Source organism: Babylonia areolata, chromosome 24, assembly GCF_041734735.1.
Source record: "Babylonia areolata isolate BAREFJ2019XMU chromosome 24, ASM4173473v1, whole genome shotgun sequence".
In the NCBI taxonomy this organism is placed as follows: Eukaryota; Metazoa; Mollusca; class Gastropoda; order Neogastropoda; family Buccinidae; genus Babylonia; species Babylonia areolata.
The window spans coordinates 6,741,149-6,765,148 of NC_134899.1; the positions used below are offsets into that span (position 1 = coordinate 6,741,149).

At 42.8% G+C, this 24,000-nt stretch overlaps 1 protein-coding gene across 1 annotated transcript in view; it reads right to left on the minus strand.

The window, feature by feature from the left end:
• The window catches only part of LOC143298860 (protein diaphanous homolog 2-like), a 58,432-nt gene extending 39,181 nt beyond the window's left edge, over positions 1 to 19,251 (minus strand). Inside the window, exons 1-7 of the mRNA XM_076611860.1 lie at positions 18,870 to 19,251; positions 16,987 to 17,169; positions 8,761 to 8,862; positions 5,165 to 5,292; positions 2,768 to 2,836; positions 2,043 to 2,106; positions 467 to 600 (exon numbers count right to left, since the gene is read on the minus strand). Of these exons, the coding sequence (XP_076467975.1) occupies positions 467 to 600; positions 2,043 to 2,106; positions 2,768 to 2,836; positions 5,165 to 5,292; positions 8,761 to 8,862; positions 16,987 to 17,169; positions 18,870 to 18,917 (728 nt within the window). The 5' untranslated portion in view covers positions 18,918 to 19,251. The remainder of the gene's footprint in view (positions 1 to 466; positions 601 to 2,042; positions 2,107 to 2,767; positions 2,837 to 5,164; positions 5,293 to 8,760; positions 8,863 to 16,986; positions 17,170 to 18,869) is intronic.
• Between the last annotated feature and the right edge of the window lie 4,749 nt (positions 19,252 to 24,000).

Consider the following 24,000-nt stretch of genomic DNA (forward strand, 5'->3'; position numbering starts at 1 on the left):
ATTACTGTTATTATTATCATTATCCTTACTATCATTATCATCATCATCATTATTATCATCACCATCATCATTATTGCTACTGTTGCTAGTCATAGTAGTAGTAGTAGCATAGTAGCAGCAGCAGCAGCAGTAGTAGTAGTATCATTACTGTTATCATACATCCGTAGTAGTCATAGTAGTCATATGATTATTATTATTATTATTATTATCATTTTTATTATTATTATCATTATTATCATCATCATTCTTCAACTTAATATTATTACTATCATTTTTATCATTATCATTATTTTCATTATCTGATAGTAGTCGTAGTCGTAGTAGTAGTAGAAGTAGCAACAGCACCAGCATCAACAACAGCATCATCAACAGCATCATCATCAACAACGGCATCAACAGCACCAACATCATCAACATCAACATGAGCATCAAGACGACGATGCTGCCAGCGTGTGCAGTGACTGACCCGGTGGGGGGCACGAAGCACATGGCAGCCAGCAGGCGGATGGCCTCCAGCATGGTGGGCGGGTCGAAGGGGTCCACCGCCCGCGCCAGGATCGTCAGCGCCTCCTCGTGGTCCACCATCTGCTTCAGGCCATACTGTAACACACACACACACCCCGCGTTATGCATGTAACTCTCACGCCACGTTGCTGCTGTAACGTGCGCACATGTTACTGATGTAGCATACACCATGTTACTGCTGTAATGCACACCATATTACTGCTGTAATGCACACATGGTACTGCTGTAACACACACCACATTACTGCTGTAATGCACACATCTTACTGCTGTAACACACACCACGCTACTGCCGTAATGCACACATCTTACTGCTGTAACACTCTGTTACAACTGCAACATGAACCATATTACTTATGTAACACACATGTTACTGCTGTAACACACACAACATTACTCCTTTACTGTGACACACACAAAATTACTGCTGTATAGTAACACACATGTTACTGCTGTGACGCATACCAAGCCACCACTGTAAGTCACTACGTTACTGCTGTTCAATACAATACAATACAATACAATCCATAGGCCATGCAGAACACTTTTTACAATTTGTTTTGAAAGAGGACAGAGTAATGTGGCATTCCTTATTACATCTTCATACATGTTATTTCATCTGACTCAAAATTATGTGTGCATCCAAAGCCTTGGCACTCACACAAGTCTCCCAGCCCACAGACAAGCTTGACACACACAGGAACACGATAAAGTTTGAACTAAAATGTCAAAGAGTAAAACTCAAGCTGAATAAAAGTTTCAGTTTCAGTTTCTCAAAGAGCAGTCACCGCATTCGGACAAATCCACATAAACTACACCACATCTGCTAGAATTTTGCCAGAAGACAACGCTCTCATTGCCATGGGTTCTTTTTCTGTGCACCTAGTGCATACTGCAGACTGGACCTTTGTTTATCGTCTCATCCGAATGACCAGATGCTCAGTTTGATTTTGCAGTGAAGCTTGGAAGAAAGGGCGGAAGCTGGATTCAAACCAAGACCCTAACAGACTCTCTGTACTGACAGATGTGCGTCTTGACTAACCAGTCTGCCACCTATCCCCTGAAGAACGATGCTGAATAAAAACTAAAACACAGCAGCTTTATAGATCGGACAGTGAAATAAAGCACCATGCGTGGAGTGCTGGCCAAGTGGTAACACGTCCACCTACAAAGCAACAGAATCTGACAGCACTGGACTGAATCCCTTACCAACCAGTATTTTCTCCCCTCCTCTACACCTTCAGTGATCATCTGGACGTTGGTCATTCGGATGAAATGATAAACTGAGATACCATGCACAGCCTGAATTTCACACAGATAAATCTGTTGTTATGACAAAGAGTACTTCAGTACAATGTAATACAATACAACAACACAAAACAACACAACACAATGCCATACCATACAATACATTACAATACAATACAGCACAATACAACACAGATCACACTGACATTCCACACTGACCACACACAGCATAATTTGATGATGAATGGAGAGACAAGTCCCACTACTCACCTTGTTGTTCATGTAGGCCTTCAGGCAGCGGACGCACTCAAAGGTACTTTTCCTCTCTGTTTTACTGGGGGAGGGAAGAATATCATGAAGCAGAAATTTTATTATTAAGTAATTGTGTGAGAATGTGTGTGTGTGTTTGTGTGTGTGTGTGTGCGTGTGTGTGTCTGTGTCTTGTGTGTGTCTGTGTGTGTGTATGTGTAAGAGTCACAAGCATGTGTATGTGCGTGTGAGCGTGTGTGTGTGTGTACGTAAGCATGCACGATCATGTGTGCATAACTGCACATGTGTGTGGGCCTGTGCTTGTGTGAGCACATGTGATTGAGCGCACGCACATGTGTGTAACAAAGATGTAACAGAGTAACAGAACAATGGGCAAAAAATGTGATGTATAAAAAAAACAACTATATCATGACTGATTATCAAACAAATCCAAATTTAAAACAAATCAATCTGTCTTCGTTTTGCATTCATTGCTCTACACATCAATCTATTCTATCATAAACAAAAGCATGCATTACATAATGTTTATTTTCCATATTTTATTTTCCACAGGAATAAAATAAATGAGAACTTATACAAGTGAATGAGCAACTTACCAACTGCAGACTTCCTTACTTTTCAAAATAAACATGTGAGAAGAAAAACATCTTATGCATTCTATACACCATACTTATTTCACTTTCAGCAAAATTTGAAATAAAAAATCCACAGCATTACACACTTACTTATCACAGCAATAGGTCAAGTTTCTCAATATTGCGTTCAGCCCTCGTTCACCAAACTCTGTCGCCCAGCTGAAATAAAAGAAACAGCCAAGTTAGAATACACCACATGGAAACATTCTTTTTTTTTTAAATTTATTTATGAAAAAAAAAAACCACACAACCCCCCCACACACCCTAATCTTTTTATCGTTGTTTTGTTTTTTTTTGAAAAAACAGAAACACTAATAAATTTTATCTTGCTCAAAGCTGAGTTTTTATTCTTAGTACATACTCAAACAAAAAACTTGTTCAGACATATCTGCATGTGTATACAATACATATGCACATATGTACGCACAGTGTTCAAGTAAATGCATATTCACACACATGCACACACAGACTACTGTTTTTAGCTTGTATAAATTTCTTCCTCAATACTTTATTGTGAACACTTTACAACAAACAATCCTTTGTCTTTGTATGGCTCTACCTGTTCATCACACATCATTCACACACACACACACACACACACACACACACACACACACACACACACACACCCTTTATTGCAATGAATGTGCATGTTCTGACAGTGCAGCAATGTGATGCATTCAGGAACAGGTTACACAAATGACTAAGAAACAGAGTTCAGACTTTATCATGACCTCAGAAAATAAGAAAGATTTCCGTGTAAGCACTCTGTCTCTCTCCCTCTCTCTCTTCTCTCCCTCTCTTTCTCTCTGTCTGTCTCTCTCTATCTCTCTCCCTCTCTCTTTCAGTCTTTGTCTCTGTTTCTCTCTCTCTGTATCTCTCCCTCTCTCTTTCAGTCTTTGTCTCTGTTTCTCTCTCTCTATCTCTCTCCCTCTCTCTTTCAGTCTTTGTCTCTGTTTCTCTCTCTCTGTATCTCTCCCTCTCTCTTTCAGTCTTTGTCTCTGTTTCTCTCTCACTGTATCTCTCCCTCTCTCTTTCAGTCTTTGTCTCTGTTTCTCTCTCTCTGTATCTCTCCCTCTCTCTTTCAGTCTTTGTCTCTGTTTCTCTCTCACTGTATCTCTCCCTCTCTCTTTCAGTCTTTGTCTCTGTTTCTCTCTCTCTATCTCTCTCCCTCTCTCTTTCAGTCTTTGTCTCTGTTTCTCTCTCTCTGTATCTCTCCCTCTCTCTTTCAGTCTCTGTCTCTGTTTCTCTCTCTCTGTATCTCTCCCTCTTTCTTTCAGTCTCTGTCTCTGTTTCCCTCTCTGTATCTCTCCCTCTCTCTTTCAGTCTCTCTCTCTCTCTCTCTCTCTGGCACACAGACACACCCTCCACCCCCTCTCTCTCTCTCCCTCCTCACCTGACAGGCTTGCTGGTGAGGGAGACCCTCTCTCTCTCCTCTCCTTCCCCCCTCTCTCTCCCTCCTCACCTGACAGGCTTGCTGGTGAGGGAGACCCTCTCTCTCTCCTCTCCTTCCCCCCTCTCTCTCCCTCCTCACCTGACAGGCTTGCTGGTGAGGGAAACCCTCTCTCTCCCTCCCTCCCTCCCTCTTTCCCCCCTCTCTCTCTCTCATCCCCTCCTCACCTGACAGGCTTGCTGGTGAGGGAGACCCTCCCTCTCCCTCCCTCCTTCCTCCCCTCCCCCAAAACACCCCCTCTCTCTCCCTCCTCACCTGACAGGCTTGCTGGTGAGGGAGACCCTCCCTCTCCCTCCCTCCTTCCTCCCCTCCCCCAAAACACCCCCTCTCTCTCCCTCCTCACCTGACAGGCTTGCTGGTGAGGGAAACCCTCTCTCTCCCTCCCTCCCTCCTCTCTCTCCCTCCTTCCCCCCTCTCTCTCTCTCCCTCCCCCCTCTCTCTCCTTCCCCCCTCTCTCTCCCTCCTCACCTGACAGGCTTGCTGGTGAGGGAAACCCTCTCACTCTCCCTCCCTCCTCTCTCTCCCTCCCTCCCCCCCCCCCTCTCTCTCTCCTTCCCCCCTCTCTCTCCCTCCTCACCTGACAGGCTTGCTGGTGAGGGAAACCTCTCTCTCCCTCCCTCCCTCCTCTCTCTCCCTCCTTCCCCCCCTCTCTCTCCTTCCCCCCTCTCTCTCCCTCCTCACCTGACAGGCTTGCTGGTGAGGGAAACCTCTCTCTCCCTCCCTCCCTCCTCTCTCTCCCTCCTCCCCCCCCCCCCCCTCTCTCTCCTTCCCCCCTCTCTCTCCCTCCTCAACTGACAGGCTTGCTGGTGAGGGAAACCTCTCTCTCCCTCCCTCCCTCCTCTCTCTCCCTCCTCCCCCCCCTCTCTCTCCTCCCCCCCTCTCTCTCCCTCCTTAACTGACAGGCTTGCTGGTGAGGGAAACCTATCTCTCCCTCCCTCCCTCCTCTCTCTCCCTCCTTCCCCCTCTCTCTCTCCCTCCCTCCCTCCTTCCCCCCTCTCTCTCTCCCTCCCTCCCCCCTCTCTTTCCCTCCTCACCTGACAGGCTTGCTGGTGAGGGAGACCCTAAGGGACTGGAGCACCTGCAGACGTCTGTCCCCCTTCAGGTCAGGGTTCAGCAGCTCCTTGACAAACGCCTGGGGGCTGTCCAGCTCCCCACCCCTCGGCTGTTTAACACGTGCAGTCCATGGAATATCATTATTATTATGACAGGAAGTGTAGAGTACAGCCTTGTCACACAGTCCTAAATGGACCTCCATAACAGCATTGTCATCATCATCATCATTGCCATCCTCCTTCATCATCAATATTTTAAAAAGCCCCAAATAATACGGCCTTTCATGCCCCGTTTTCATAGTAACCTCAGTTTCGAAACCCCTCCACTTCCGTGCTTGGGGTGAGTCTTGTCAAGGTCTTCAGTGTCGGTGGATTCATGGGGGGCTGCCATTGGATGGATGTGGTGGCGGTTTCCACTCTGGGGGAGACGCTCCCTCAGTCTGGTTCAGCGACTGAGCCATTATTGTCGTTAGTAGGGGGCTTAGTAGGTGGTGTCCTAAGAACGTTAAATCAGAACAGGAACTACTGAACACTACCAAAGTGACTCAGCAGCAGTGCAGGGTCTCCTCTGGTGTGTAGCCTCCTGGCAACCTAACATCAATGGTTCCTGGTGGACTGCCAGCACTGGGACTGTGACAGACGAACCCGGGTATGGGTGTGTATAGGGGACTCGGAATGAGCGCACGTGAGTAATGAAACAGTGCAGATCATCACTCACACATGCTCAAATCATTGTAGACCACAATTGTTTGGGCAGAATGATCAAGACTATTATAATCACATATTCATCACAAAAATGGTCACCTATCAATTACATTTATTTTCATGTGTCCAAATCACACAGTGCAAGTATTTATTCTGTGAGGCCATAATTATGTTTTGCCAGAATAATATGCATGGCACTGCACTGACTGCACACAGGAATCCTGAAAACTTTATTTAAAAAAAAAAAAGCATTTATCATTTATTCAGCATCTAACAAAGCAGTATTTTTGATAAAAGAAGTAAGCCGCCACAGGTAATGGATAACATAATTATAATAATCCTCTAATAACACACTTTATAAAAACAACAACAAAAAACAAAAAAAACAACAACAACTGGTGCTCCTTGAAACTATTTCAACATGTATACATGCCATGATGTGACATTTGGTATCTTGTTTATCTTGTTCTTTATTATTTGTTATTGTTCTTCATCTTATTATTACTATTATAAGTATTATCATATTGAAAAAACCCTTGTATCTTAACAGATTAATGATTTTTTTCTTCTTCTTTTTTTTTCGATGATCATTGATGGACCAAATGTTTTGCTATGTGAATGTTGAATCACATTGATGTCGTGAAAAGTCAAAATATAACCTTGTGAACAAGGGGGAAAAAAAAGAAAAGAAAAAAAAGCAGTATTTTGTTTTGGATCTTTTATTATTGCTGTCACTTTTCTAATGTTTATGCTTTTATGTGCTGTTGTTTTTTTGTGTATTTTTGTTTTGGTTTGGTTGTGTGTGTGTGTGTGTGTGTGTATGTGTCTGTCTGTCTGTCTGTCTGTGTGTCTGTGTCTGTCTGTCTGTGTTGTTGTTGTTTTGTTTTGTTTTGCTTTGTTTTTTGTTGTTGTTATTGTTTTTGTTTGGAGTGTGTGTGTGTGTGTGTGTGTGTGCGTGTGTGTGTGTGTGTGTGTGTGTGTGTGCGTGTGTGTGTGTGTGTGTTATTTTGCTTCTGATTTTGTCTGCCTAGGATATTTTCTTCTGTTCTTTTCTCTTTTTTTTCAGAAAGTGTCCTTGTTTCTGAACTAACCCTTTACAAGGTAATCATTTATAGTTTTGTAACATTCATTTGACATTTGTACACAGTGGTATGATATTTTCCATTCCAGTGGCAGTCAGTGACACTGTGCAACAAGAAAGGTAGGCAAAGAGAACAACTGACATGTGTGTGTGTGTGTGTGTGTGTGTGTGTGTGTGTGTACATGCACGCTTATAATGCGTGTGCTTGTGTGTCTGTGTGTCTGAGTGGCTGTGTGAGTGTCACTGTATGGGTGTAAGAGCATGTGAATATGCATATGCGCAAATATTATGTGTACATGTGTTTGCTTGTACGTGTGTGGATGGGTGGGTTTATGTGTATGTTTTTACATTACCAGTCAGAATATATGTGGATAAAAAATGGGGGTGGAAAATATTCTAAAATAAAAGCACACACACACACACACACACACACACACACACACACACACACACACACAGTGACACACACAAATGCAAAAGAAGATAAGACACAAGTACATTCACAATCTTGCTGATAAACCATTCCATCAATTTTCCATCAGAGGATTAAACAAAACTGACATGGATGTCAGCGTAATCATACACAAAAAACAGAAAATATATGTCTAATAACAAGCATACAAAAGCAACAATTGTCAATGGGTACCTCATGCATCCCCTTGCAGCCAAACACACAGGACAGTAAGAGTTCTTCATCAAGTCCAGAAAAAGACAAAAAATATTCAAGGTTTTCAACAACAACAACAAAATACAGACAAATGGATGAGCAAGGCAGAAAATAGGAAAGAAACAACAGGAAAAAAAATTAAAAAGAAAAGCCTGGAAACAAAAGAGAGCGTTGGAAAAGAGGAAAATTCCAGCACAGAATTTCCAAAGGGTGTGGGGGGGGGGGGGGGGATCCTGCTGATACTGAAAGCACCCCCGCTCCCCCCCAGCCCCCTACCCCTGGCATCCCCACATGGGTGTGTAGGGCAAGTGTGACACACCTCTCATGGTGCCTGCATCAGTGTGACTTTCTGCTCCTTTCTGTTCTCTGTATAATTATGTTGTTGAGGTGTTGTGTGGGGGAGAGGGACGGTGAGTGATTTTTCAGCATCGTGATTCTGGTTGTATATCATTTTGGACATTGTGAGATATGTAATTCACTCATGGTTTCGAGTATTTGGATGGTTTTAGGAACTGTGATATTGTTTTATGAACTATTGTATTTGTGTGCAGCATTGTGATATGAGATTCCATCATTTAGGTACTGTGGGGTTTCATATGCATTCTAAGTGCTATGTTGTGCATAATGTTTTTATTGTGTGTACGTATATATTTATATATATACATTACAGGTAGATTTGATCTAGAAGATGTCATTTTTGGAATTTAAATGCATAGCACGTTTTACACTGTACAGCACAACTGAGCATATATAAGTTAAATAACAAGAAGAAGAATTGTAAATATTATCATCATTATCATTACTACAACTACTACTGCTACTATCATTATTACCATTACTATCATTAATATCATCATTATTACTATTACTATCATTAATAACAATGATAATAATAATAAATCATTATTATTATCATCATCATCATTATCATCATTATCATTATTATTATCATCATCATCATTGTCATTACTATTATTATTATTATTATTATTATCATCATCATCATCATCGTCATTATTATTATTATTATCATTATTATTATTATTGTTGTTGTTGTTGCTGTAACTGTAAGCATTAGTAGTACTAGTACTAGTACTAGCAGAGTTATCATCATTACTGACTGACCTTGGCAGCCCCTTTCATGTGCATGCTGAGCATGTTGCGCTTGGACCCCATGTCTCTGGCCCTCAGGGGAGCTTTCTTCTCCTCTGTCAGGTTCATGTCGTCCTGCACACAGTGTCAGCATATGTCATTACACGTCAATTATCACACACGTATCAACAAACATGTCAATTATCATACAAAAGAGTTGACACACGCGTCAATTATCATACACAGTGTTGACATAACATGTCAATCATCATACACATTGGTGACATACATGTCAGTTATCACAGTGTTGACATACATTGACGTCAATTATCATACACATTGGTGACATACATGTCAATTATCATACAGCTTTCTTCTCCCCTGTCAGGTTCATGTCAATTATCATACACAGTGTTGACATGTCAATTATACACAGTGCTGACATGTCACTTATCATACACAGTGTTGACATGTCAATTATCATACACATTGCTGACATACATGCCAATCACCATACACATTGGTGACATGCATGCCTATTAAGTATTATCATACTCATTGGTGACATACATGTCAATTATCATACAGCCTTCTTCTCCTCTGTCAGGTTCATGTCGTCCTGCACATTGACACACCACAACAATGTTAACGTGTATATTAGGAGTCCATTCAGCATCACCTTCCATGGCAGATTTTCTGCTGGGATCATGACAATGAATTATTGTCATAATCAGGAGGAACATTTCGTAATCAATAACAAGTGCAAATAACAACAAAGAAAAAAAGAAATAAAGGCAAGAATCGTGAATACACAAAAGAAAAGAATTGGGAGTAGGAGAAGGGGAAGTTAAACTAAAAGGACAGGGGGTTCTGTGGGATACAGGGAAGGTAAGTGGGGGGACGGGGAGGGGGAAGAGAATGTGGGGTTTGAGGGAAGGGGGTTTAGGGGGTACAGAGGGGGTAAGTGGAGGGATGGGGAAGTGCGGGTTGAGGGGGGGAAGGGGGGGGGGTAGGTGGTACAGGGAAGGTAAGTGGGGGGAGAATGTGGGGTTTGAGGGAGGATGGGGGTCAGGGGGTACAGGGAAGGTAAGTGGAGGGGGGGGGGAGGAAAAGTGGGGTTTGAGGGAGGGGGGGTTTAGGGGGTAAAGGGAAGGTAAGTGGGGGGAGGGGAAGTGGGGTTTGAGGGAGAGGGGGTTAGGGGGTACAATGGAGGTAAGTGGGGGTGGGGAGAATGTGGGATTTGAGGGAGGGGGCTAAGAGGTTACAGGGATGGTAAGTGGGGGGAAGGGGAAGTGGGGTTTGAAGGGGGGTGGGGGGGTAGGGGGTACAGAGGAGGCAAGTGGGGGGGAGAATGTGGTGTTTGAGGGAGGGGGCTATAGATATACAGGGGAGGGAAGTGAGTGGGGTTTGAGGGAGGGGGGATTTAGGGGGTACAGGGGAGGGAAGTGGGTGGGGTTTGAGGGAGGGGGGATTTAGGGGGTACAGGGGAGGGAAGTGGGTGGGGTTTGAGGGAGGGGGGATTTAGGGGGTACAGGGGAGGGAAGTGGGTGGGGTTTGAGGGAGGGGGGATTTAGGGGGTACAGGGGAGGGAAGTGGGTGGGGTTTGAGGGAGGGGGGATTTAGGGGGTACAGGGGAGGGAAGTGGGTGGGGTTGGAGGGAGGGGGGATTTAGGGGGTACAGGGGAGGGAAGTGGGTGGGGTTGGAGGGAGGGGGGATTTAGGGGGTACAGGGGAGGGAAGTAGGTGGGGTTTGAGGGAGGGGGGATTTAGGGGGTACAGGGGAGGGAAGTGGGTGGGGTTGGAGGGAGGGGGGATTTAGGGGGTACAGGGGAGGGAAGTGGAGGGAGAATGGGGGGTTACAGGGGAGAGGTTTGGGGGGAACAGGGGAGGGAAGTGGAGGGAGGGGAAGTGGGGTTTGAGGGGAGGGGGGTGGGGGTACAAGTGAGGTAAGTGGGGGAGAGAATGTGGGGTTTGAGGGAAGGGGGCTAAGGGGTAAAGGGGAGGGAAATGGGGGGAGAATATGGGGTTACTGGGGAGAGGGTTGGGGGGGAACAGGGGAGGGAAGTGGAGGGAGGGGAAGTGGAGTTAGAGGGGAGAGGGTTGGGGGGAACAGGGGAGGGAAGTGGAGGGAGGGGAAGTGGAGTTAGAGGGGAGAGGGTTGGGGGAACAGGGGAGGGAAGTGCGGGGAGGGGAAAGTGGGGTTTGAGGGGAGGGGCTGGGGGTACAAAGGAGGGAAGTGGGGGGGAGAATGTGGGGTTAGAGGGGAGAGGGTTGGGGGGAACAGGGGAGGGAAGTGGAGGGAGGGGAAAGTGGGGTTTGAGGGGAGGGGGTTGGGGGAACAGGGGAGGGAAGTGCGGGGAGGGGAAAGTGGGGTTTGAGGGGAGGGGCTGGGGGTACAAAGGAGGGAAGTGGGGGGGAGAATGTGGGGTTTGAGGGGAGGGGGTTGGGGGAACAGGGGAGGGAAGTGCGGGGAGGGGAAAGTGGGGTTTGAGGGGAGGGGGTTGGGGGTACAAGGGAAGGACGTGTGAGAGGGGAAGGGGGTAATGGGGTAGGCGAAATGGATGGGAAACTAGATGTGGAAGTTTTGTGTGAAACTCGGAGTATGTGTATGAAATTGCATATGGTAAGATGTGTGAGAGGAAAACTTTCGAGAGCATGGTACTTCACTGTAAACCTTGCCTAAGCTGAACCAACAAGGAGTACTACTCACACAGCACACAAAATATGATACATACTCAAAATCATTACTTTTTATTTTAAATGATAATGATACCAGAGTTTAGGTTTGGTTCAGCACAGTATTGTTCTTCCTCCCACATGTTTCTATACCTATAGTGATGATGCCTTTTTCCTTGAACACTTTCTATACCTTTACAGTTTCTGCTTTTACTTAATGTGTCAGTCTGAGAGTACGCATGTTTTTCTTTACTTATTTTGTTGTGGTTTGTTGTTGTTGTTGTTGTTGTTTTCTTCTTTTTTGTTGTTGTTGTTTGTGTGTGTGTGTGTGTGTGTGTTTGTATAAGTGAATATATGAATGCATACATGCGCCAGTGCCTACATATGTTATTAATGTGTGTGGGGGGGTGTGCACTATGGGATGCACACTGATGCTGAGAGTATGACTTTGAGGGCGTGTGCAGCTCTCTTAAGAGGCTACAAGAGTCGAGCCTGAGTTCGCCTCCTCCCTGCATTACAACATACTTGACAATCTATAAGGGGAGGCATGTGAATAGGTCTGTGTGTTGTGTGTGTGTCTGTGTGTCTGTGTGTGTGTGTGTGTCTGTGCGAGCTTGTGTGTGTGTGTGTGTGTGTGTGTGTGTGCGTGTGTGTGTACACACGCACACGCCCCTATGTGTTTGTGTGAGAGAATGTGTGCGTGTGCATGTGTGTGTGTGTGTGTGCATGTGTGTGTGTGTGTGTGTGTGTGTGTGTGTGTGTGTGTGTGTGTGTGTGTGTGTGTGCATGTGAAAGAGAGAAACAGAGACCTAGGCAGTTATAAAGACAGACGGACAGACAGAGTTATTTATGTGTGCTTTGTGGGGCGAGGCAAGGTCTTGACAAGTGGTCTGAGGTCCACACCTCTGTGTAGGACACACCCTGAGTTGCATTCATGAACAATCAACTCTCTAGGAAAAAAAAAGGGGGGGGATTGTATAGTAATTAGTATTGCATTGTTGTAAACTGTATCACTTTTTATCATAGCAGATTCCTCTGTGTGAAATTGGGCTGCTCTCCCCAGGAAAAGCATGTCACCACAGAGCAGTGCCATCCACCTTTGTTTTGTTTTGTTTTTGTTTTTTCTTTCTTTTTTTATGTCTGCCAGAGTATTTGTTCTCATATCAAATTAGGTTTTTCTACAGAATTTTTGTTCCAGAGACAATACTTGTATTGCCATGGTGCTTTCAGCTGCACTACGTGCACGCTGCACACAGGATCTCGGTTTATCAACCAAAAGACTAGCACCCAGACCACCACCCAAGGTCTAGTGGAGGGGGGAGTATAAATCCGGGTTCATACAGGACTCGAACCCGCTTCCTACTTGAGCACATTACCACTAGGCCACTGTTCCACTAATGATGCAATTCATACACACAGATTATAAAGACTATGATCTACACTTTTTTTTTCACTTTAATAAAAAAAAATGTCTTCCTTTCTCTCAAAACTAAAGTTAATAGTTTCATTTCCACACTCCATCCCCTCCATCTAATACTTACTCACCCATCTAACTACCCGCACAAAGAATTTTCATGTGTTTTAATCACAGTCAAAACAAATGCTGCAGCAGATCTGGTTTGGTGCCTTGTACTTGTAACACATGCTGCACAGTGACAACTGTCCCGGTTTCTTCTTAGAAGATCTCACAGTCTAAGCACCAAAGTCTGGTCAATAAAAACAGCTACAAGAAAGGTCTGGGGGGGTGGGGGGGGGGGAAGAAAAAGCATACCTGGAAGAATTTTCGATCCATTAATAAAACCATGCGTCTGCACTTCCAGAGACTTGGTAAATATAAATGTTTGCTGGAATGTGTGTGTGTGTGTGTGTGTGTGTGTGTGTGTGTGTGTGTGAGTGTGAGAATGAATAAATTCAAAAAAAGGATATTGAGATAGGCACAATAACAAAATTAAGAAAGAAAAGCGCAACAAAAAGAAAGAAAATGGATATATCTAGGGAGAAGAGAGAGAGTGAGAGAAAGAGAGAATGAATGATTTGATATGAGTTTATTCAGTTTAAGGCCAAAACCTCATTTGAAGGGTTGCGAACAGAGGCAGGGATAAAGCCTGTCCATATATATGTGTTCGTTCGTTCTTTAGTTTAGCATCTTTTCACTATCAGTGATATTAGATGATATATATCATACGTGTGTGCAATTGCTGGTGCATACTTATTATTTGCCACCAGTTTATCTCATATGTCCCCCAGTTTTCCAATCTTTCTGCTTATTTGACTTCTTTTTAGTTTGCTTGTTTGGGGCAGGTGTGGGGTTGGGGCAGGTGTACGGAGTGTCCTTTCTTTACTCTGCATCATCCAAAACCACAACATTACATACAAATGTGGAAACAAACATAACCCATAAAATAATAACGCACCAACAACTTGTAACAAAAGAACAACTAGGTCAAAAGCAACAACATCAATAATAATTCATTATATTAACAACAATGTTTATTCACAGATTAAAATGCTGCCTCCAAATTCCAGACCAAAAACAAAACAAAAAACACGCCTCAAATTTCTTCTTGTCTTCTTCTGAAAGAAGCCACTGCACATAAAACACCTTACTGTAAAGGGCAGACGAAATACAGAACTCCTCATCAGACAGAGACAAACAAACTGGAAAATCAATACACACAGACCTGAAGCCCTTCCACACCTGACAACTGACTAAATCTATCCCATGATGAAACCAGGTCTATTCTTGTGTCGGCTCACAGCCAATCCTTCAATACCTTGTTGGGTAAAGAAGGGTTACTTCAATACTTTTGTGTGACTGCAGAGAGACTGACAGAATGACAGTGCAGACAGCCAAGTTTTCAGGCTTTTCTTGCTGACGCAATCTGCATCTAATTCAATCAGAAGTCAGTGAACGGAACCTCATAAAGCACCTGTCTGTCTAAGAGACAGAAAAACCAGCAGACGGCGAACAGGAGGGTTATTTCTTCTGGCAAGAACCCAGATTTTTTTTTTTTTTTTTAAGCTATAAATTCAGCCACACCGAAAAGAAAAGGCATTGTAAAATATGTCTATTGGAAGTAAGGAGGTTTTGTGACAGCCAGTCAATGCTCTTGTGGTTGATTAGAAGTATTTGTACAAGAAGTACAGGCGCCTTACAACAGTTACACACATCACTTACAAGTTTCTCATACATGCAATAGATCTACCCAAACTGAACAACAAAAATCATGTTTTTTGTCCACTTTCTGCAAACTCTTTGTTGCACCTTTACATTTGTATAATGTACACATGTAAAACTGTTTTTATTCAGTTCTTTTAGATGAAAAGCAAAAAAAAAATAATCATATTTTTTTAAGTTTCTTGACCTGGTTATTTCCAACCAAGACTAAACCCAACTACAAACATTTTACCTCACTCATGGGAGAACAACTGAGTATTTTGTGTATAATGTGAATGTCTGTGTGTGGCTGGTTGGGTGTGACTGGTTGTGCAGATTTTTGTGAAAGAAGACATTGTTACATACATGATACAGTCAGCTGTCTTCAAACCTCTGAGCTTCCTCTCACTGAATCATCCTCTCTGTCTCTCATGGGAATTCCACAATGGAGTGTATGCATAAAATTATGCATATATGTGTGTGTGTGTGTGTGTGTGTGTGTGTGTGTGTGTGTTTACCTGTGTTTGTACCCTGTGAATATATGTATGCATGCATGTTTGTGTGTTTCTGCATGTATCATTGTATGCCTGTGTGTGCGTATGTGTGTATGTGCGCACATGTGTACACACATACACATGCACAATGTTGCATTTGTTTGGTACTAGTATTTATAAGTAGTCTAAACTGACCATTTCCTGCCCACTTTTCTCTTCCTGTCTTACACCCCCTGCCCTCTCCTCTCTCTCTCCTATCTCAGTCGCTGCTCTGTCTCTCTCTCTCTCTGTCACTCTGTGATACTGTGTACAGATACTGTCCAGCCTATTACAGGCCTCTCCTTATGAATCCAATAACCATGAAATGAAACTCATCCATGCGTAGACCACTGTACACACTCTGTCAGGCACCAGCTTACATGCTCACTAATCCTGCTAGGGTTAACATAAACATGCCTTTCTTTTTCCCATTCAGCTTTCTTCAGGCAAAAACAAAACAAAAATACCCCCAAGAAGAAAGAAATAAAGGAAACAGGGCAAAGAAGGAAAAACGAGTTTTTCCTGAGATTCTGATTAGTTTCTGGGCGCACTTTGAAAACTGCATTGCATAGTTATGGGTGAAAGAATGTCTCGTGTATACAATTGTTCACACACGCACTCTCTCTCTCTCTCTCTCTGTCTGTCTCTCTCTCTCCCTGTCTCTCTCTCTCTCGCCCACACATACAATCCACAAAGAAGCGATAATAAATAATCACACAGATGAAATTATGCTAATAATTTTGTGTTCTATAAAGTTATAATTTTGTGTTCTAGAAAGTAATACTTTGCATCAAGCTGAAAATAATTTGACTGATTACTCATTTGTTTATTTTTTGCACCATCTGAAAAGTTTATCATTAAAGAGTTTCAGTAAGTAACTAATCTCCTTTCATACTAAAAGCTGGTATTTTCCCTTCAAATATTATATATTCTAAAGTTTATCCTTTTTAATATTGTGCCACTTATGCCTGATCTTCCAAAAGTGAATAAATAAATAAATAAATAATATACAGAATGACCCAAAGTGCATCACTAACCTGTTATCCGATTATAGAACAAATATTTATCAAGGAGTCAAATTCATGTTATATATTATACAACATACATGTCCACTTACAGTCCTGGTTACATTCACAAAGCTCTGTTTGTGTAATAGTGGTAATACACACACTGACACTGAAATTTTTTTCTGAATACTGATGAGTGCTGTGTCAACATCATCTTTGTGACATCTTACTGTTGTAAATGTATGTCTCTGGCAAACAAAGGGTTTAGCTACACATCTACAGATATATATATATATATATATATATATATATATATATATATATATATATAAACTACTCCCAGTATGTGTGTAGATTTATATCAGTTTGTGTGTGTGTGTGTGTGTGTGTGTGTGTGTGTGTGTGTGTGTGCAAGTGCACGCACGCATGCACATACATGTACAGAGTGTGATGTGTGAGTCTGTGTGTATTTTTTAGTGTTCACATGTGGTTTCACAGCATGTTCAGTTCAGTTCAGTGTGTGTGTTAGTGTGTGTGTGTGTGTGTGTGTGTGTGTGTGTGTGACATCTTCTGTTGCAGGTATCTGACAAAGGACTTAGCTACATATCTACATATCTAAAAAAAACTACTTTCAGCATGTGTGAATAGGCCTGCATGCCTGCGTGTGTGCAAGTGTGCATGAGTATATTCATCGTTCCTCCCCAAATAAAACCAAAACAATGAAGTTGTTTATTTTTAGCATACATGTACAGCATGAAACTGTTAAGTACAATATGCACTCAACCTGACTTGAAAAACTGAGAAATAAACAATCTGAATGGTGGATAAAACAAAAAACAAAAACAAACAAACAAAAACAGAAACTTACAGTAACAGGCTTACTTACCAACATCTGCTCGAAGCGTTCATTGACTTCATATTCAGCGATGGAATCCACATCCACAGATTCGCCTCGCGATTCCGCCCCTGGGAACTCAAAAGCTGCATCTTCTGCCAGGGGAGATTTTGCAGCTGACGATACAGATTTCTTCTTCTCCTTGCCCCAGAACCCTGCCCCCACCTTGGACAGCTGTGGATCAATTCAAAGCCACAGTTCCCATTGAAAAAGATGCCTTTCCAAAACATACAGACATTTCCACATAAATATTAACAAACACATAGTTTTAATTTACATACAGCACACTATCATACTATGTAATTCTCTTTAATGAGTACTCAAGTACTGTGAATGTGCAGTAATCAATCTACCTGGCATATTAACTAGGTATATGATCAGTATTCATCATAGATCACCTCAGTGATTCAGCTATTTTATTTTGTTTCAACTCTACACAAGCCCAACAGGATAAACACATTGTTTGACACACAGTGCACACATACACACACAAATATGCGCATGTACACACACACACACACACACACACACACACACACACACACACTGCATGTGCATCCATACCAATGCCAAAACAAACATAGTCTTAAACCCTAAATAAATGTCATTTTGACTTGACCTACACCTGTATAAAGTAGTTCAAGTCAGACAAATGCATGGCAATGATCATACTTCTTTAATCTTCTCTCTGCTTTAATGAAGTAGGGAAAAAAACTGGGACGATTTCTGCTAAGATAATGTTTTGAATAAACCAGGAAAAAATCTCATCCAAGTCAATAATTAGGGACAAGATTACATGGAATGATGGATATGATTGTGAAGATCGTAATGGAGAAAAGAAACCTTTCTCAATCAGTACAGTAGCAGTAGCAGCATTTTTTTTAAATCTACAGATACTTATCCAATTGGTTTTGGGGCAACATCACGCACTATTTGCACACTGTCCCGGACAATTATGCATAAAAATGTGTCACCAAAAAAAGAACAATAATGCTTTCTCGTATCATCAATCTGCTTATCTCTTGCATAAAAATGTATCATCTGCTGGATCTATCAAACTAGTAGGAGGAGTTTGTATTATACTCCATGTTTGGTGTTATATATACAAACCATGTCAAACTGATGCAAACTAGGCCTATCGGTTTGCTCTGCTTGGCCAAATTTTGCGCGTCTATTCTATTGCTTTTACTGTTATTATTGTTGCTGCCAATGAAAACACAGCATGTTTTCTGTAAATAATCAATTGAATCCACCATTCCAGGCAATTCATTCAAAGTATTTTATGTCAGGAAATAAAAGGCGCATTTAAAGATATGACTGCAGACACAATATATTTGGCTGAAGTTTTCCAAAACAGAATTATCAAACTGAACAATGAAGCTAATCAGCAGGCACAAACCACCAGGTATCTATATATTAATTACTGTTCGATACTGCTGTTTGTTGTTGTCATATATTTCATTCAACTATTAATTTCAAGGCAAGTATCACGTTTGCCATACATATATGGCCTGTGTATGTAGGCGATACATTGAATAACAGACCCATGCCCAGTACATTTAAATCATTATCTTATCCCTGCCTTTCTGTAATGACTTCTAACTTCTGAAATTATTATATCCGTGACGCTGTTTTCATGTCAGTAAAGCTATATTTATTGCAAATGTCATGATGATCAAAACAGCTGACCTTGTAAACACAAAAGCGAACAAGACATCAAAATTCTGCGCTGAAAATCAAAACCTATAATCATTGTGAATGGGACATGAGATGAGGTTCTAGTATCAAAAGTTTACAAACAATAAATGGGCGTGGGTCCACCGTGGTGAGCAATTTAACCGTCATGCTGAGGAAATTAATATCGTTCAACTTACAAGACTGTTTCGTTTCTCGACACGTTGTTTTTCTTTCCTCGACGACATGTTTTCACAGTTTCTGACTTACAGTACACCGTATTCTGAAGGTACACACAGTGTGTCTGAAACGTCAGCAGATTTTTAGAGAAATCGTAACTTTCTCAACTTTCTGAGAAAAAAAGAAAATCGAAAAATGTACGCGGTTATGTCGTCTGCTTTTGTCTCTCGAAGTCAAATGAATCATTAATTCCAAAGTCGAATGAACACATTAAAGCAACGTATTGTTTCTCTTTTGGTTTGTTTGTATTAACTATTTCCCTGGAGGTAATCCTTCAAAACCATCGTAGAAAGATCACAGCAGGGAAAGACACAGCGAGTGCTTCCTTCGTTTCCTTCTTCTCTTCCGCCATGTTACACTGAAGTCATTTGGGTCAAAGGTTATCCAATCAGAGTGGTTGTACCAAATCGAAGACCACCGGCTGAGCTAACAGGCGCCTGCTGAGTGACAGCAACTTTGTGATGCACACACACAGTCTCTCTCTCTCTCTCTCTCTCTCTCTGCTCCGAAAATTCAAACAGCAACAAAATGATAAAGTTACAATTGTTTTCACTGTATCTTTCAAGTTACTTGCGTTTCTTTTCTTTAATATTCGAGCGCAACTGCACTACGAGGACTTTTCCATACAGAGTTTGAGCCAGTGTGATGTAACTATGAAATAATGAAAGAAATTATCGGGCATGTCATGATAATCGCCACTTTCGTCATTAAATTCATACCTATTTTCAAGTCCACCCGGCCGTTGAATTATGAAGTGTAAGGCAAAATACACGGCCAGGGTCAGTGACTCAGTGCACTTCACTAGTCCCAGTTAAGCTAACATTGATCTGCGCCGTAGTGAGCAGACTTGGTTTTCGTGCAATGATTCTGTACGAGCTTTTGAAAAGGATGACCTGACCACCCTTGCGAAATGAGCAGAAACCAAATGGGGTATGCAGTTCCACCCGCAAAATGCAGCATACTAAATGGTGACTTGCTCTCCGGCGATCTAGGAAGCGAGTGACCTTTGATTACCACCACAACCTGGCCAGCGGCGGAACATCATCGGCTGCTTCCTACCTAGGACTGAGCTGACCTGTGACCTCAACAAAGAACTGAGCTGGAAATCCGATGTAGATAAAATCACAAAGAAGGCTAACAATATCATGGATAGGATTCCTCCGGCGAAATTGGCATAGGACTGCACCGAAGCCGCAGAGAAACGAAAACGATCACCTATTTTTACCTGACACCGTGCCGGACCCTAGTGCATTAGTTCCCACTTTTGCCGAGTATTCAGCCGGATGCACAGTCTGGAATCCTCACACCAAGGATGTGACCACTGAAAAAGCTAGAGGCCGTTCAGAGAAGAGCAGCGAGATATCAGTGTCACCAATTGCAACGACTAACACCACCAGTAGTGTCTCAGTTATGCTCAATGAATTAAAGTGGGAATCCCTTCAGTGAATCGCGAACTGAACTCAAGAGGAAAACTGAAGTGTCACTGACTTCCATGTTGTACAAAATCATAAACAATTGATTGACATCCCATCAGAACAGCCGGTACCTTCTCCCTGGCACCACGCACCCGCACTAGATGCAACCACTCCTTATAAGTTAGTCAGACAAGTTGCCACAAAAACAAGTGATACAAATATAGCTTTTCCCCCAAATTATCAGGTCAGTTATTCCAGCGTGGAATTCCCTGGCCGCATCCCTGCCTCCAGTCAGCATCACGAATTGCTGAGGCCCCCTCCTTTGTATCTTTCAAGAGGAAGCTTAGCGCCCCAACCTTCTAAATCTTCTGAGTAGAGACCACGGTTCAAACTGAAGTCACAAACGGTAAATGACGGGTTGAGGGATGACACCCAGAGAGCGCATCGCTATAGCTGCATGGAGATGTCCCGCTGCCTAGATACTGTGGAATAAAATTAATGTCCGTGCTCTCTCTCTCGCGATCTCTCTCTCGCGCGCGATCACACTCACACACACACACACACACACACACCGTGACACACAGCGCTGTGCACACCCAAATCACTTGAATCTCTAGGCATGAGGACGTGACAAGATTGAAGATTGAAGGCGTGTTCGTCCGGACTGAAGAATGCCTTTCAGTTGACTTTGTCTTTTGATTGATATGGATACTTACTTAGCGCCTATCCTCCGGGTCGGAGACCAAGCTTTAAGCGCTTTACAAATACGGGGTCATTTGCACAACAGGCTGCTGCTTCGTGGCATAGACACTAGAATAGATACTAGTGTCTATCCGGTTCCTGGGTTGAGCCGATCGACTGACGGCTGCCACCGGGCGCTCATCATTCGGCGTTTCCTGTGTCATTCAATCAGATTTCAGGCACGCACACATACACACTAAGACATGTAACATTTTACGTGTGTGACCGTTTTGTTTATTTACCCCGCCATGTAGGCAGCCATACTCCAACAATTTTTTTGGGGGGTGCATGCTGGGTATGTTCTTGTTTCCATAACCCACCAAACGCTGACATGGATTACAGGATCTTTAACGTGTGTATTAGTTGATCTTCTGCGTGGGTATACACACGAAGGAGGTTCAGGAAACTAGCAGGTCTGCACATATTATGTTGACCTGGGAGATCGGAAAAATCAGTGTTTGATTCTCAATCTGGTTTTAAAAGTTTGCTCCTTTTTTGAGAATAATCAGAGAGAAGACTGATTATTGCCCATGGTTTGAAATTAGGCATTTATTGCACTCCATATGTGTGAAGGGTGCAATTGTTGATTTTTGTTGCGATACCATCCCTTTATAACGACCAAGCAGACAGTGCAGCAAAAAGGGGAGCAAATAATCATACAGATAGTATAAAAGTATATTGCCCACTGTCAGTCAAGGAAATAAGTAATATACTAGAAAAAGACTTTTATAGGTGCTTTCATTCAACTCTGAAACCTCGTCAGTTGACTCTCTCAGATTCATTGGTCCGATTCACAGACCAGTTCTGAGTTTAACTCTCAGACTATTATCAAATTCATTACAGATCAAGAAGGTATCTTGTTCTAATGTCAAGTGCATATGCTTTAGTAACCTGACAATTAAGTATCGTATAAATTTTTACTGTAGCTTGATGAAACCTTTAATTATGTACACGAAAGTGCGTCTTCACAAGTCACTGAGAACGTTGATGTTTTTGACTTTTTTCATTCATTATCAGTTGTTTCGCTTTTTAGTTTAACGACTTCTCTTTTACGAAGTTCTTTAAGCAATTTGCTAGTGTAATTGTATTTGGATTTTTTTTTTTTTTCAAATTTCACCCACCCCCTCCCTTATTTACCCAGTTTCCCCCAACTCTCCATTCATTCACATCCCCCACCCCTTCTAAACGATAATACTCAAATGTATACTTATATATGAACAAAATGTCTACAATCACCGATATCAGTGTGTGACGGGACATTAAACAAAATTCCTCCTCGGAAAAATCTCCACCCTCAGTTACGCACCAGGCGCAGGGACCCTCAGATTGAAATTCCAACGCTTTAACCATTCGGCTATTGCGCCCGTGCATGTTTATTTGTATTATGTATAACTATTTTTACGTTCAGTTTATGGAAAATCTATGTGTTTATGTTTATTCAGTCTATGTGTTTATGGAAACAGTCACGGACTTCAGGATCAGGATAAATACATCGCAGGAATTTGTATAATAGAATTCTGTCATTTCAGTGGTGAGAAACCCTCCGATCGCCCGTCCGTCCATCGTTTTCAAAGATGAGCATGCGATTATACGGATTCCGACAATGACTATATACCATCCTTGGGAGAGTGGGGGAGTGGGGCTTGGAGGGCTACGGGTTGGGGAGGGAGGCTCGTGCAGACAATAAAGTGGTGTTCGACGCCGTGCCGGTGGAAGAGCTAGTCTATGCTAGGAGAGGTTTGAACAGTCTGTGACTTAAGTGTTGTGCACATCTTACTAATTCTTTTTTTTTTTTCGCAAATGATGCGGGTTTTGTGCCGTGTGTGTGTGTGTGTGTGTGTGTGTGTGTGTGTGTGTGTGTGTGTGTGTGCGGCGTGTGCGTGGTGTGTGTGTGTGTGTGTGTGTGTGTGTGTGTGTGTGTTGTTGTTGTTGTTGTTGTTGTTTTTGTGCCAGTGTGCGGACTTAGAATTTCTTTCTTTTGTTTTTTTTATCAGCAACTGATGCACGTACAGGTGATATAAAAATATCTGTAACAAAATAATCACCTGCACACACAATGGCTACGAGAATGCCACGGCAAGGGAGAATAATGATAACCAATTGTCCTCGGTGACTGATGATGGGAACTGAGTGTGGGGAGCTCTCATTCCACATGAAGCTTTAAGCAGGGTTACAGAAAAGACTGTCCAACCCACACACTACACACAGTAACAGGTGCCGGTGTTGACGTGATGCATGCCCCTTCCGGCCCCACCAGTCACGTTCTCCAACTCTCCAGTTTTTTTATAGTTTTTTTTTAAATCATCTTTTGATAAGCCTGGAAGTGTTACGTAAGTGCATATGCATGTGTGTGAGCATAATTGTATAACTGTAATACAAACTGTTTGCGGAGACCCCGCAGGCTTTGACACACAACCGACAGACCTGGAGGAACCTGGTGAACAGTTCTGTGACTCCTCACACAGTTAAAGGAGAATGATGGGTTGAAGGTTCCCGGCATGGCTGGTGTTGTGTCCAGTTTGTGGGACGGACAGTGCATTATTTCGTCAACACCTGTAAACTTTTGAGTGTCATGTTTCCTTTTCCTAACGAATATGTGTTTCCTCCTACATGCGCTTGACCTTCTTGTCTTGTTTTGTCTATAATCCTGTGGTAATCCCTATACAGGGCAACAATCCACAATAAGGGGGGTCCGCTCTAGATGACTGATGTCTGTTATGACACCCAAACCCTGTCCTGTAGCTATTCTGAGCCTGAGGCTCGCAGCCAGGCCTCAGTCCTGGTCTTAAATGACTGAGGGGAAATGGCTGAGATTATATGGTCTAGAATCTGGTTCCACAGGCGGACGGCAGCTGAAGGGAAGGAGTGCCTGTGGGAGTCAGTGCGGGAGAAGGGTACCTGTAGTTTCTCTGGGTGGCCTCGGACAGTTCTAGTT